This window comes from Nyctibius grandis, chromosome 19 (genome assembly GCF_013368605.1).
Source record: "Nyctibius grandis isolate bNycGra1 chromosome 19, bNycGra1.pri, whole genome shotgun sequence".
Taxonomy (NCBI): Eukaryota; Metazoa; Chordata; class Aves; order Nyctibiiformes; family Nyctibiidae; genus Nyctibius; species Nyctibius grandis.
The window spans coordinates 8,862,149-8,874,986 of record NC_090676.1 but is presented as its reverse complement, the minus strand read 5'-3'; the positions used below and the strand labels follow the sequence as shown (position 1 = coordinate 8,874,986).

The following is a 12,838-nucleotide window of genomic DNA, read 5'->3' as shown; positions in this document are numbered from 1 at the left end:
AAATAAACCAAAAGTAAATGCCAGTCATGCCATTTGGCATCTCCTCCAAAGGCAAAGCTAGAGGTTGACATGTTTGAGACCTCTCATGATACCAGAGGGTCTTTAGCACTCCTGGGAAACATACCACCTCCTCATAGTCCCTCCCAGCACTGACATAATCTGTCCTAATACATTGCAAAAACTGGCAGGTACTTCACACTGAAAATTAAAACTGCTGTTGTGTGAGCCTGCCTTCCTCGTAGTAACAGGTACACATCAAAGAGACATGGCTTTTCTCAGCTGAATGCTGTAAAACCTGCTGATATCGATCAGACTCTTACCTGGCTAAGAATAACCACGTGTTGACTAACCTAAGTTTAATTCAGCTCGCTGGCAATAAGCGTGAGGTACAGCTGTAAAGTGAGGGCTCATTTGCTGTCAGAACACTGGTATTTATTTTTCATCTCTGTTCTATTCTAACATAAGCTATTCTTTCTGAGAACAAACCCATTCCTAAGTGACACCAGTCAAGATAAGATGCAGATGCTCACACAACTCAGTCCAAGGGCTGAGGGGAAAGAACTGAGGAGAGCTTTGCAGCCAACCCTGTGCAGGACTTCCTAAAGCTTTGTTCATGGAAGAGCAAGAGCTATGGTGTCTGGGGACACCACAAAAGCTCCTTCTCCTACAAAATCAGATTCAGTCTGGGAGCAGCTCTGCAGTGGCTCTCTGTGGAAGGGAAGAGAGCAGGGGAGCAGTCAGAGATGAAAAGCCCAAGTGTGAAGGTCCTCACACTCTGTATGGTGACCCCTTGATGGGACCAGCTGCACTGGGCTGACAGCTTTGGGTCCCTCACACCCATCTGGCGCAGGCAGTGGAAGAGCCACCATCGCTGTGACAGCCTTGGTGGTCAGCTGAGGGTTAAAGAGACCTTTCATGGGACACTGCATGCACTTGGTGGGCTGCACCTCAGGGACCCCTCCTGCAAAGGATAACAAACGAAGGCTCTCTTGGAGTGAGGATCAGTAAATCCCATTGCTGAGGCTGCTTCAGAGCAAGCCCTCTGCCACCAGCTCCACAGCTTTCAACGAGGGACACGAGTTCTGCTGCCAACCACAACTTTCCTCTTGCCAGCAGAGATAATACTGTGTTGGTCTAGAAAGTGTCCTAACTATTGTCTTTGGCCTGTGTCCAACACCAGTCAACTTCAGAGGTAACGGCTCCGGTACATTGACAGGCAGACTGGTGGATTTGCTTACACAAAGTATAGCTACAAAATGATGATATCTGCTCCAGCTTGCTTTGCCTTTCTAGACCAGGTTTGCTCTTGCCTGCACATGGGAGATTCTTATTTACTATTTCTTCTGCATTGTCATATTTAAGTGTAGATTGATAGTAATAGTTACTGCACCAGGCAGTCATAAGGATTACTTAATTAATGTTTGTGAAGCACTTTAAGATCCTCAGATGAAAGGAGCTAAGAAATGCAATGTATAATTATTATGTATTATTAATAAACTTCTGGCACATTGACGGGAGGGGAGACAACACTTTTTTTCTTTTTCTTTTCTAAAAAGATTTAAATTTTATGCCATGAAAGACAGATTTACCAAAAAAAAAAAAAATCACAAATAAGTAAACAAGGAGTGAAAGCTCCCTATTCCACATGGAGGCTGCGTTCTTCTGATAGCAGACAGCAAACAGTGCTTCAAAGTGAGTTACACTCCTTTTCTATCCAGACACTTGATGAACCCATAGTTTTTGAGAATAGCCAGATATAGAGAAGTACAAGGATGTTACAGTAACTACTAATAGTTGAAGTGGTCAAATGCACCATTATGAGAAGTAAAGAGAGTTTGTTTAACATGTGATCACTACAATTAATAAAAGCATGTGATGCAAAAGAAATTAAGCATGCAGAGCCATAGATGGACATTTTGAAATAAACAGAAAAATTACTACCATGTGAATGAACCTTTTCAGGGCTGAGAATGTGCCAGACACAAACGAGATTCCCAGAAATATGAAGAAACCCAATCTGAGATGGATTCCTAGGCGGTTTCATGGAAGCATTAAACTCTTACGTATTACAGCTGCATCTTGAATGCTTATGACTGGAATCCAGCTGCACCAGAGAAAAAAAATGGTCCCGGGATTAGGGGTGGATTACGACTCTGTTCCTTGCTCCATCACAGACCCTGAGAAGCTAGTTAGTCCCTCTGTACCCTCTCCAAGTAAACCGGGATAATCGCGCTGCTCTCCTTCCCAAGACAACTGGGAGGACAAACACGTTACGACGCACACAGATGCCAGGGTAGAGAAAGCTAAGGACCATCAGACACTGAATCGCTGCAGAGAACGGAGAGAAAAGATTGGACATAGTCATATAAAAGGCTCCTCAGAGAACCAAGGAGCTGCTCCTAGTGCTTTGTGCCACGTTTCCACTCCCAGTTTACGCTACCATCAAATATCACTGAAACCAGCCAAGCAAAGCGTACCTGACACGTGGAAGAGATTTCTTGTGTCATGGAAAGTGTGCTTGATAGAGTTCCTGCCCCCTACAGAAGACTTTAAATAGTGAGATTGAGACAGACCTCTTTGCTCACATCTTCAATTTATTCTTGTAGCAAAATGAGTATTTTTTTAAAGAGATATCCATGAGGAATCTTAAGTCTAAAATAAAATTTGGTAAGTATAATCATGTTTTAGAAACATTTTGTCCATCAGTACCAATCAGAGAGCATTTTTGGTGTTTATGCACTGCAAAAGAGATTCACAGCTCCATTTTGTTCAAAAATGAGCAAGAGCAAATGGACTTAAATAAAATAAAACAAAACTAATCTGTGGTTTTGGCTGGACACTCTGCATGAATCCTAGTCCAAACAGCACTGAATAAGTTCAACTCATAATAACTGGAACTGATTATGTACCACAGGAAAAATGAACTTTAAAATAAATTGTTCTTTCCATTTGTTTTGACTGTTCACTCAGCCTTTATTAGTGACAAAAGGTTTTTATCAGATTAGATGGATGCCTGATAGATGTTGTCTATATGAGATTCAGATACAACAAGTACTTCGGTTTTTGCTTTGCTGTTCATTTCTCGTCCAAACCCAGGTTTCAGACACACGACCAAAAAGCAGAGTGCTGAGTTAGGGCCACCTTCCCCTCACTGCAGTGCCAGCACCTCAGGGGAAGAGTCACAAAACATCCACAGCCATTGGACCAGAACAGCTGCAAACTTCAGCAAAAACACTCACAGGAATCACGGCAGGTCTGGGAGAGACTTGTGAATGGAGAAAGGGGGGACATTCCTAAAAATGTCAATACCTCTTCAAGGCCAGGCTGAAGGGAGCTCCCAAACTACCAAGCCCATGCTCTGACCCTCACTTTCACACAGATACTGTTACTATCAAAGGTGGCAATTGCTTTGTCTGAGGAAATACTACTGCTGTTGAGTAATGTTTGAGTTGTTCATTATGTTTGCTGTGCTCAAAGTGGAGCTAGTTGCTAGGATTAGTTCTTAATTGAAAATAAAAAGACCTTTCTTATACAGGTTAATTTTGGTACAAAGGATTTCCCATATGGAAGGGCAATTTTAATGTAGCGTATGTGCATACATATCAATATATACTGTATTGGATATGTATTATTATTTATTTTATCATTTCACAATACAGCTTTTTGTATTTGTAGTCTAACATATGTACTCTTTTGCTGTTCAAAACAGTTTAACAGCCTCCCCTCCGTACAGTCAGAACTGCACCAGAGAGCACTGAAAATGCTCCAGTACAGACCCTCTGCTTTTGGATCTATCAGAGGAAAACTTGCCATTTTTCTGTAACCACTCATTCCTCAAACATGACAAAGTTTTCCAGGACTTTCCCATGCATGCTGGGTCATTAAGTAGGAATACCTGTGCTGAAACAAGGAGAGGTTTGATTTCTCCCTTCATCCCCTTGGATAAACTGCCAGACGGCTGCCAGCACTTTTCAGTCTGTATGCAGCAGGCAGGGGCCACTGGAAGCTCCTCTATACCATGAAAATGTACTGGTGACATGGGACAGGGGGAAGCCATGGCCCCCCCATCTCTGCCCTAGCCTTCCTCACTGACCTTGGGCAATGATCACCTCTTCACTTTAAGATGGGGATAATACATGTCACAGGTTTGTCCTGGCCTTAACTAATCCATCTTTTCAAAGCACTTTGAGAGCTTTGCTTGATGAGTACAGACATTATAATACTCATCTGTTCCCATTACATTCAATGGGAGTTTTACCCTCCACAGAACAGGGCTGGGGGTGCTGGTGTTATTAGGGGACCTAGAAAATAAATATGCTTGGGATATTGAAATGTTAGCATTTTGGGAAGGGCTATAGCAGGTACAAAGGCACTGTGCTTGCCTGGGGATGCTCAGCACTCTTCCAGACTTGCTCCAGAATAAAGAATAGAATTTTTTCATTAAAAATCAGAATAAGACCTCACCGAGTCATGCTGGTAAACATGTTCAGCTAGTGCCAGGTTGTAAAGGAGACAGGGGAGGCTGGGAAGAGCTAGGACAGCAGAGAGAAACCAGAGACCAGCCAAACTCAGGGGGGAAGCTTACTACAAGGTTTACTTTTGCTGTACTGAGTAATTGAGAACACCAGGAGGTGAACATGTGGCTATTGCCCCAGGGACTAACTTAGGGCAAGGTCATCTCAAGGATAAAGAGTGCCAAAGCTAAAGCAGCTCAGGCACTACAGTTAAGCAACAGAGTGTGGGGCAGGGATCCCCGAGCTGTTGCCAGCTCGTAGGTCCATCGCACAGAGCGACACAGAACCGATTCACCCACTCAGCCCTTGAAGGTTTTGCCCCATAAGGGCAGTGACCTCCAAACCTGAGCTCGGTTATTGCCATACCCCGGTGCTGGTGCTCCCAGTCCTAGTGCAACCCAGCCTGTGATGGAGCTGAGCCTCTAGACCTAGGGAACAAATGGGCAACTCTTATAACAGTAAGGGTCTGATCCTTGTCTGCCTTCATGCAGTAGAAGCTATACGTTGTCACTGCTTCTATGTATACCTTCTTGAGAGAAGGCTAATATTAATGTCTTGTTCACATTCACTGGCCCCCTTGTACCTCTTCTGTTGCTGCCAGATATCTCCACAGAGTAAATCATATTGACTGTGTTTATTATAAGAACTAAGTGATCAGCTGTGAACTTTCTTTGACATAAATATTTTGCCATTAGCAGTGACAAATAGCAACGCTCATGTTGTAAAAGTAACATTGGATTATTCCTCTCCATGGGGGCATTTACCTCGAGACAAATCAGAAGGAAATTGTGATCTTCAGGATCAAGAGGAACAGGCAAAAGTAGGAACGCAATGGCAAGGATATTTATCCCACAGTGTAAGAAGAGTTAAATGAAGAAAGTGTTTTAAAAAATGAAAATAATTGATTTTTTTTTTTCCTACACAGCTCCGGCATACCTCTGCACAGCTAGCTCTGAACACCGCTGCGGTCAGTGCACACCCGTCAGGCATGGCGTGCTCGACTCAGCAGTGCATGCAAGTGCTTTGCACAGGTACCAGCTGAGGCTGCACCCGCACTGTGTGAGCGTGACACCGCGCCCGCATTTCCTGGGGGATCAGGCCCAGTACTTTTCTTCTGAATCCCATTGTTACTAAACCTCTGCAGTTACAGCTGAACAAAACAGGGATTTTCCTTTCTTGCAAGATTTCCTACATTTTTGACTGGTGATTTTGCCACCTTAAACCACGTCTGCTCACAGGCTGAGGAGGATGGGAGAACACTGAGCAGCAAGAGGAATTAATTTCTCAGACAGATTTTTCAGAGGTACAAATGAGAGCTGGTGCTTTAAAAATAGCATCGACTATACTTCTATAGCACACATCCTCTAAGGAATTCAGCCTGAGCATGTAAGCTTGTCCCTTCCCTCCTGAGACAGGCAGGCAGTCTCACCCAGATGTGGATGCTTAGGATCAGGGAGGATCACAAACTTGCTCCAAGCTCTCCTAGCAGAAAGTTACAAATAAGTTAAGATCGAGGAGTATGCCTACATATATATGGTTATGCATACTATACTTTATGGACTGTATTGCAAGTATATCAAAAGAACTACTTGGTATAACAATTTTAACTTTCCTTTTATAAAATCCTTTAGAGACTGCAGACATGCAGGCTTGGATTGTAAACTGCTGAACCCAAACCATTTTCAGGCAGGAAATGCTAGGCAGCTCCCGGAGAACAGATCACCTTTGAAGGGTGAGGATCCCACCTGGAGAGCTTAGAACAAGCTTGTTGCTGGCAGATGCATACCATGCAGGAAACAACACGGGATGCTGCGTTAGGGATGTGGGGGACTAGCAAGCCAATGCTATGTCATGGGCCAGGGTGTCTCCTATGTTACAAGGACTCCCAGAAAGACCCTTTAGAGCCAGGAAAGAATCACAGGACATAATTACCAGGCTGGCAATATCGCTAGGGGTTCCCCCCCCACAGAAACTGGGAGTTTAGGGAGGCTGCAATGCAGAGGAGTTCTGGGAACTGGCAGCACAGCAATACATTGTGGGAAGGTCATCGGTGAGACAGCAGCAGAGGACACATTGCAGGGAATCAAATGTAGGAATTAGGGCTCCCCAGACAAAAGATTTAAGAAGTTCATTGGAAGGGCAAGCACACAGAAAGGAGTTGCAGGATGAAAAGAGATTGATACAGAACAGCAATCATTTGTGTGTCCACAGGACTGTGCTGTGCTAGAAACCCAGCAATGAGCTATAAAACAAAGTGGCAAATCCATGAACCCAGGGGAAAGGCTTTGGAATGAGGTTCTGCTTTTGAGGGTCTCTGAAGACAGGATTTTACTTTGGATGAAGGGAAAGCATCTCCTATATATAGCAGAAAAGCCAAGGCAGTATCCTGCATCAGGAAAATGAAAGTCTCAGATGCAAGGAAAATATGGGCAATCTGGCTTTAACAAAGTCAACATCTGCCCTGTGATTGGAGCCTCCAAGATAGACAAGACATGGCTAAGATGTGACCCCTGCAATTAGGGAGAGGGATTTCCTCTGCTGAATGCTAAATTCAGGCAGGTTTAGAGATGAATGAAAACTGCATGCCATAAGGGAGGGCCAGGAATAGAAAGCCCATGTGGGGGAAGAACGCTCTAGATGTAGCGAATGCATCTCCAAGAGGCTTTATCATCCTTATTTTGTCACTACTATCAACAATAATAAGAAAAGAGCTTACAGAGCAACCTCCTCAATCCCTAAGCAATGCATCCAGAGATTAGCAGCAGAGAGCAGCGGGCAGCTCGAGAAAAGCTGTTCAACAAATGTAGAGGCATGCATAATAAGATTACTGAATTGGAGTTGCAAGTTTTCAAGGATAAATGTGGTATTATTGCACTGGCAAAGACATAGTAGGAGCAGGGGAAATGATGAGAAATAACCTGTCAGAATGGAGGGACTGTTGAGCTCCCAACAGGACAGGGACAAGTGGGAAATGGAGGCAGCGAGGAGGAGAGGAAGTGCACATCCTACTTGACATGCAGATATGCAGAGAAGCTTTTTGCAAAGTGGGTGATGTCATCATGTTTTTCTCAGCCTTCAGGACAGCAAGAGAAAAATAGATGAAACCAGCACATGCAGAGGAGTCTGTAAGAGAAGCAGACTTTCCCCCCTGCCCCCCATGTGACACTAATTGCTCAAATATCAATCAGGGAAAAAATTTGTAAGGACTAAGAGAAGAAAGGATTTCTTTTCCTCCTAAGAGGCAAAAAGGGCAATGTACTTGCAGGGTTGCTGGAAAGGTCCAGGTGATCAGAGGATTTCCAAGACCATATAAGTTAATTAAGATGTTGAGTTGGTCTAATTTGTTGTTTGTTTATACTGGAAAGCATGGAACAACTGCAGTTTGTGATTTTTCAGGATGCCATGAAGTCTAGTTGGAATTACAGCTAGGCTGATTCTCCCAAGGGGCACAAATATCTCACCAGGCAGGTGAGACACCCACAGATCCTAACTAGCTTGGTTAGTAAGAAACAACAGCTACAGGAGGGACTTCTGCTTTGGAAACCCAGGGCTGCCAGCTGGGTTGTGGGTGACAGAAACCAGCTGCCCAGGCTTAGCCTTGGTGAGGGAAAGTGTAATTAGTATTAAAAGCCCAAACCAGAGTGCTGGACAACTGCTAGCCACTACTGCCCTGATGGACACTAAGTCCCAAGAAAAAGCAGCAGTTCTGCTTGACTTTTCTTTCCTGAGGAAAGGAAAACTACTATACAACAAAATGTAATAGCAACTCCAGAAAATATCTGCACCTCATCTTCATCTAGTGTAAATCCAGACAGCAGCGAGCACCAGAGAGTCCTCTATGATTAAATATGGATGTTGTGAGTACACTAAAGTACAGGAAGAATACTATTTAAAAAACAAAAACAACCACCAAACTACTAAGGGAGACTGGGAGAACGATAAAAATAAGCAGGAACATGCAAAAACAGTGATTGCAGGAAGAGGAGGAAGCATCCACAAAGACTGCAGTGGGTATTTCTCAGGGATATACAGGCAAATAAAGTCACAGGAAGCGGGAGAAACTCATCCTTTAAAATACCTTGTAAGGCTAGAGAGAGAGAAATGAAGAGTTTTATTTAATAACTGCCTGTTCAATATTTTTTCATTTGGTAGAGGGAGAGTCCCTCAGTGCTCAATTTTGTGTACAGGGATTTTCCCACCAGGCAAAGGGAACACAGGGGAGTACAGCACAGCAAGTGCCTCCAAGTTAAATAGACTGGTGGGTGAAATGGTTCAGGCAGTGGTTGCAGAGTCTGACCCCGGGGAAGGGATGGAGTGCTGCCCTGCAGCTCTACAGCACCTCGCACAAGGACGGTGCAGCTTTGGTTTCAGCTGCGAGGCAGGGCAGCATTATAGGAAAGGAGCAAACACCCCTCTGCTAGTGCTGGGAGGTAACAAGGCAGCGAGCCTGAGGCTTCAACAGCTGTCTGATGCCTCATCATAGAAATCTGGAGGCTCTCAAAGGGTGGGTATTATACAATCTAACAGAGTGTTCTTTCCAGTCACGTACAGGGTGAAGCATCACACAAACAAGACACTGCTTGCCATGAGGTGGTTAGTTTAAAAGCCAGACATATTAGTCAAAAGATATGGGTAAATCCCCAGTGAATAAAAAAGCAACAAAAAATTGAGGTCTGGGGGATTCTTCTTCTCTTACTTGAATGCTGTTTTCCACCCTGAGGTACATCACATATCATTCCTTTTTTAAAAAATAAAACAAACAAAACCCAAACAAATAAAAAACAACTTGCACTCTCAATATTTAACCAGTCGCAGTGTAACCGTGAGAAGTTCTGCAGTAAGCTGTTACGGAGGATTCAGGTTAGGTGTTGTGCAAAAAGTGTTAAAATACAAACCATTCTGGCAGCCAGCAAGAAAGCCCACCTTGCAGGAGCAGGAGTTAGACAATAAGGCATGGCTTACGGAGGGATTGGGTTGGGTTTGGGGGAAAACCTGCATTTGCAGCCATTTTCTAGACTTCTTAAAGAGAACATGAAGGGAGCCTGTATTTCTTGTATTTAAATGGAAAGAACTTTGCATTGCATGGCACATGTCTGAAGAGAAAGAATAAGTGAGAGTAGTATACATTTTCCCAATTATTTTAGGTCCTTCAGTGAGTCATTAAACCTCAGAATAGTTTACTTTGCTCCCTTTCTATAGGAACAGTTTGAGCTTCTAGACCTGGTAAAGCAGATGGAGTCTGGCTTTAGGAAAGGTGACAGAAGTTCCTGGAGGTCTGTGGCCTCAGCGAAAGTGCTCCACTGAGCAGACAGAGAGGAAAGCTGGCCAGGAGCTATCAGGAAGAGGCTCAGATTTAGAAAATGCAGCCTGAAACAGAGCCTGGGCACAACTGGTTAGGTCAGATAACAGGTCAGGCTGCCAAGTCCTTCTCCCCATGTCCTCCCATCAGAAGTTGAAGACTAGGTCCAGCCTATTCAATATGTGGAATGAATTCTCATGAAGGTGATCAAAGCAAAGGGCATACTCTGGCATGAGAGAAAAGCGATCTACCAGCAGGGAGAAAATCGGATAAAGAATAGGCTTAGCAGATCTTCTGTCCCTTCCTGGTAAGCTGATTGTTCATCATGCCCATTTTCCTTGCTACACTTGAAATGGGTAGAAATCAGTGTTTGGGAACTGCTGGAATATTTGAGGTCTGAGAACACACAGCACCATTTTCATTACAGTAACAAAGTCACAGAATAGTAGCTTTAAATGGGAAGGACAATAATGCATTACCATTCACTCTCAATTAATCCAGAGCCTGCAATGCCAAATGCACTTACTCCGAGAATTTTCTCAGAAAATGAAGCTAGAGTGTATTTCATTTATAAATCACAGAAGACACTTATTTGGCAAGAATGACCCCTGCTCATATACAATAAATCATGAGCATCAACAGTCTCTAATGGATTTTGAGTCAGTGCCACAGACAGCAAAGCCTGGGGCTTGTGTTTCAAGATTCCAGGACTGTGCCAAAGGAGCCTTATAAATGATTAATGTATTCAGCACAGTGTCATCCATGCCATTGGAGAGAAAAAGATATTCTGTGGCTCTCTTTGTCATTAAAAAAAGTGATAATCGGTTCAGCAGCCAACCATGCCTTTCCCTTCCCCTGCCAGAATGAGCCATTTAGCTCCACATTTCATAAAATCCCTTCCCCAAACTTTCACACATGCTCTTGGTTCATGACGTGCAACATTTTGATAAGAGAAAAAAAAAAGAGAGGGAAGGAAGAAGTCTGTTTTCATAAGCCAGCCTTCCTAAGGGATAGAGATAAGGTCTGCATTTGCAAATGTACGTGCAACAGGGAAGTCACATTAAAGAGGTAGCTGGGGCCTCTTTCTACTTCTTTGCCATACTGTGAGGACACCAATACATAGAAAATTCAAATTTTGGTCCCTACTGCTCAGTCTCTCATGCTTTTCAGTTATTCATCCCACAGTTTTCAACCTCTCCCCCTTCGCTTTTGTCCCCATGGTTACTGAATCATTGTGTTCACAGAGATTTTCCTCACTAAAGAATATGTGACTAACATGAGACAGCTAAATTATCACAGCCAACTCTGACATTGGTTTCTCCTAACATGGACCTTGTCTTCCAAACATCTTCAAATAGATCTATTGCGCTGACACCAACTTCAGAGTAAGCAGCACTTCAACTATTGACAGAGACAGAGCTACAGCAAGTGTTGCACAGGAAGAGGCAAAACAGGCTGGAATCAGGTAAACTATGAAATTCAACCACTAGCTTTAGCAGACCCACCGCCTAGGAGTGCATGATACAAATAACTAGATGTATTTCACCACAGAATTTTAAATTAAGACCTAGAAAGGAAGACGTTATTTCTGACTGGACCTGGGTCTAAGAGTTCAAGTAGATTTCATCTTCTTAAAAGTCAGTTTGGTTAAGTAGTAGGAGACACCCATGTTTCAGGCCCAAGGAAATCTCCATTACAAAATGCACCAAGACAGGCCACTGGATAACAAATCTACTAAGCTTCAGCCACAGCAATTAGTGCATGCTGACGCAGGGCTCAGTGGAGCTGCTCCCACACTGAGCAGCCTAGACTCCCCCAGGGAAGCTCAAACTAAATCCCTTCTGAACTACCCAAAAGTGATACATTAAACCTTGTTTGCATCTGGGAGGCCTTTCTCCCCTCCACTCACAGCATTCATCCAGCCACAAGTGTCCAGATGCTAAAGAAAGGGTAGCAGAGCAATACCTCATGTAAGCATCACCAGTCACGAGCCAATACAGACAAGACTTCAAAAGAAATGTGGAGATCTTACCTTGGCCGCTACGGAGGAGTTGGGCTTCTCCAGGAGGTCCCAGAGTTTTTTCCTTTTGTCAGCACAGCAAGTGTTATCAAATTCCTCCCCTTCCCTTTCCCTCAGTGTCTCAGCTTCTCTCTTCAGCTCCTCGTTCATCTGCTCCTTCTTCTGGTGGTAGCGGGCCTGGCAGCAGGACTCCAGGTAGATCTCATCCACCCCCCAGTAGTCCAGCTCCTGGCTGAAGGACAAGGCGCACATCTCCTCCATCATGTGCAGCTTGCCAGTACGGTAGAAGTTCAAGATTGAGGTGAATGCCCCAGGATGCCTGTCGAAGAAGTACTCATTCTCCTCCAGGTTGTAGTCATCACAGATCTCCATGAGGGAGTCGTGTGTGTTGCAGTCTCTGAGCTTACCCAGCCTGGTCCGCGGCAACCTGTCCAAGGTCCGCCAGAGAACCTCGTGGGCCAGCCCCCCCACGTTGAGCTTGACCCTTCGGGAGCAGGCCTTGCTCCTGACGATCTCCGTGGGGTCCGGAGGCAAAGAGGTAGTAGAGCGAGATCCATGCTTATTCATCCCCAGAGGCATCGCTGGTCCCCCTCAGCTGGACACTCCAAGGTGCGGCGTGGGGCAGGGCGTGCGGGGGCCGGCTCTCCTCACCTCTCCTTCCCCTCCATGCCCCAGAGCTGCAAGAGAGGCCAACCATGGGTCCCCGCCCGCTGACCTCCGCGCCCGCGGCTGCCTCGCCGCGGCCTTATCCGCGCGCGGGGGAGCGCCCGGCCCCGCTAATCTGCTGAGGGGGCGGCGGCGGCGCTGTCCGCTCGGGCGGTGCTGAACCGCGCTCCGCCGGCCAGGCGGGCGGCCAGGGGCAGGCGCTGTCCGCGCCCGCCGTGCTGAAGGCCGCCCGCTCCCACGTGTCGGCCCGGGCGCTGCCGCCGAGCTCCCCCGGGCGGCGGACGGGTGTCCCCCCGCTCCTCTCCCCGGGAGGGCTGCCCGCACACCCCGGCCGGGGGA

The 12,838-nt window shown here is 45.4% G+C and overlaps 1 protein-coding gene across 1 annotated transcript in view; it reads right to left on the bottom strand.

Annotated features, from left to right (window-relative positions):
• KCNB1 (potassium voltage-gated channel subfamily B member 1) overlaps positions 1-12,412 on the bottom strand; it is a 123,758-nt gene extending 111,346 nt beyond the window's left edge. Inside the window, exon 1 of the mRNA XM_068416294.1 lies at positions 11,846-12,412. Within this exon, the coding sequence (XP_068272395.1) occupies positions 11,846-12,412 (567 nt within the window). The remainder of the gene's footprint in view (positions 1-11,845) is intronic.
• Between the last annotated feature and the right edge of the window lie 426 nt (positions 12,413-12,838).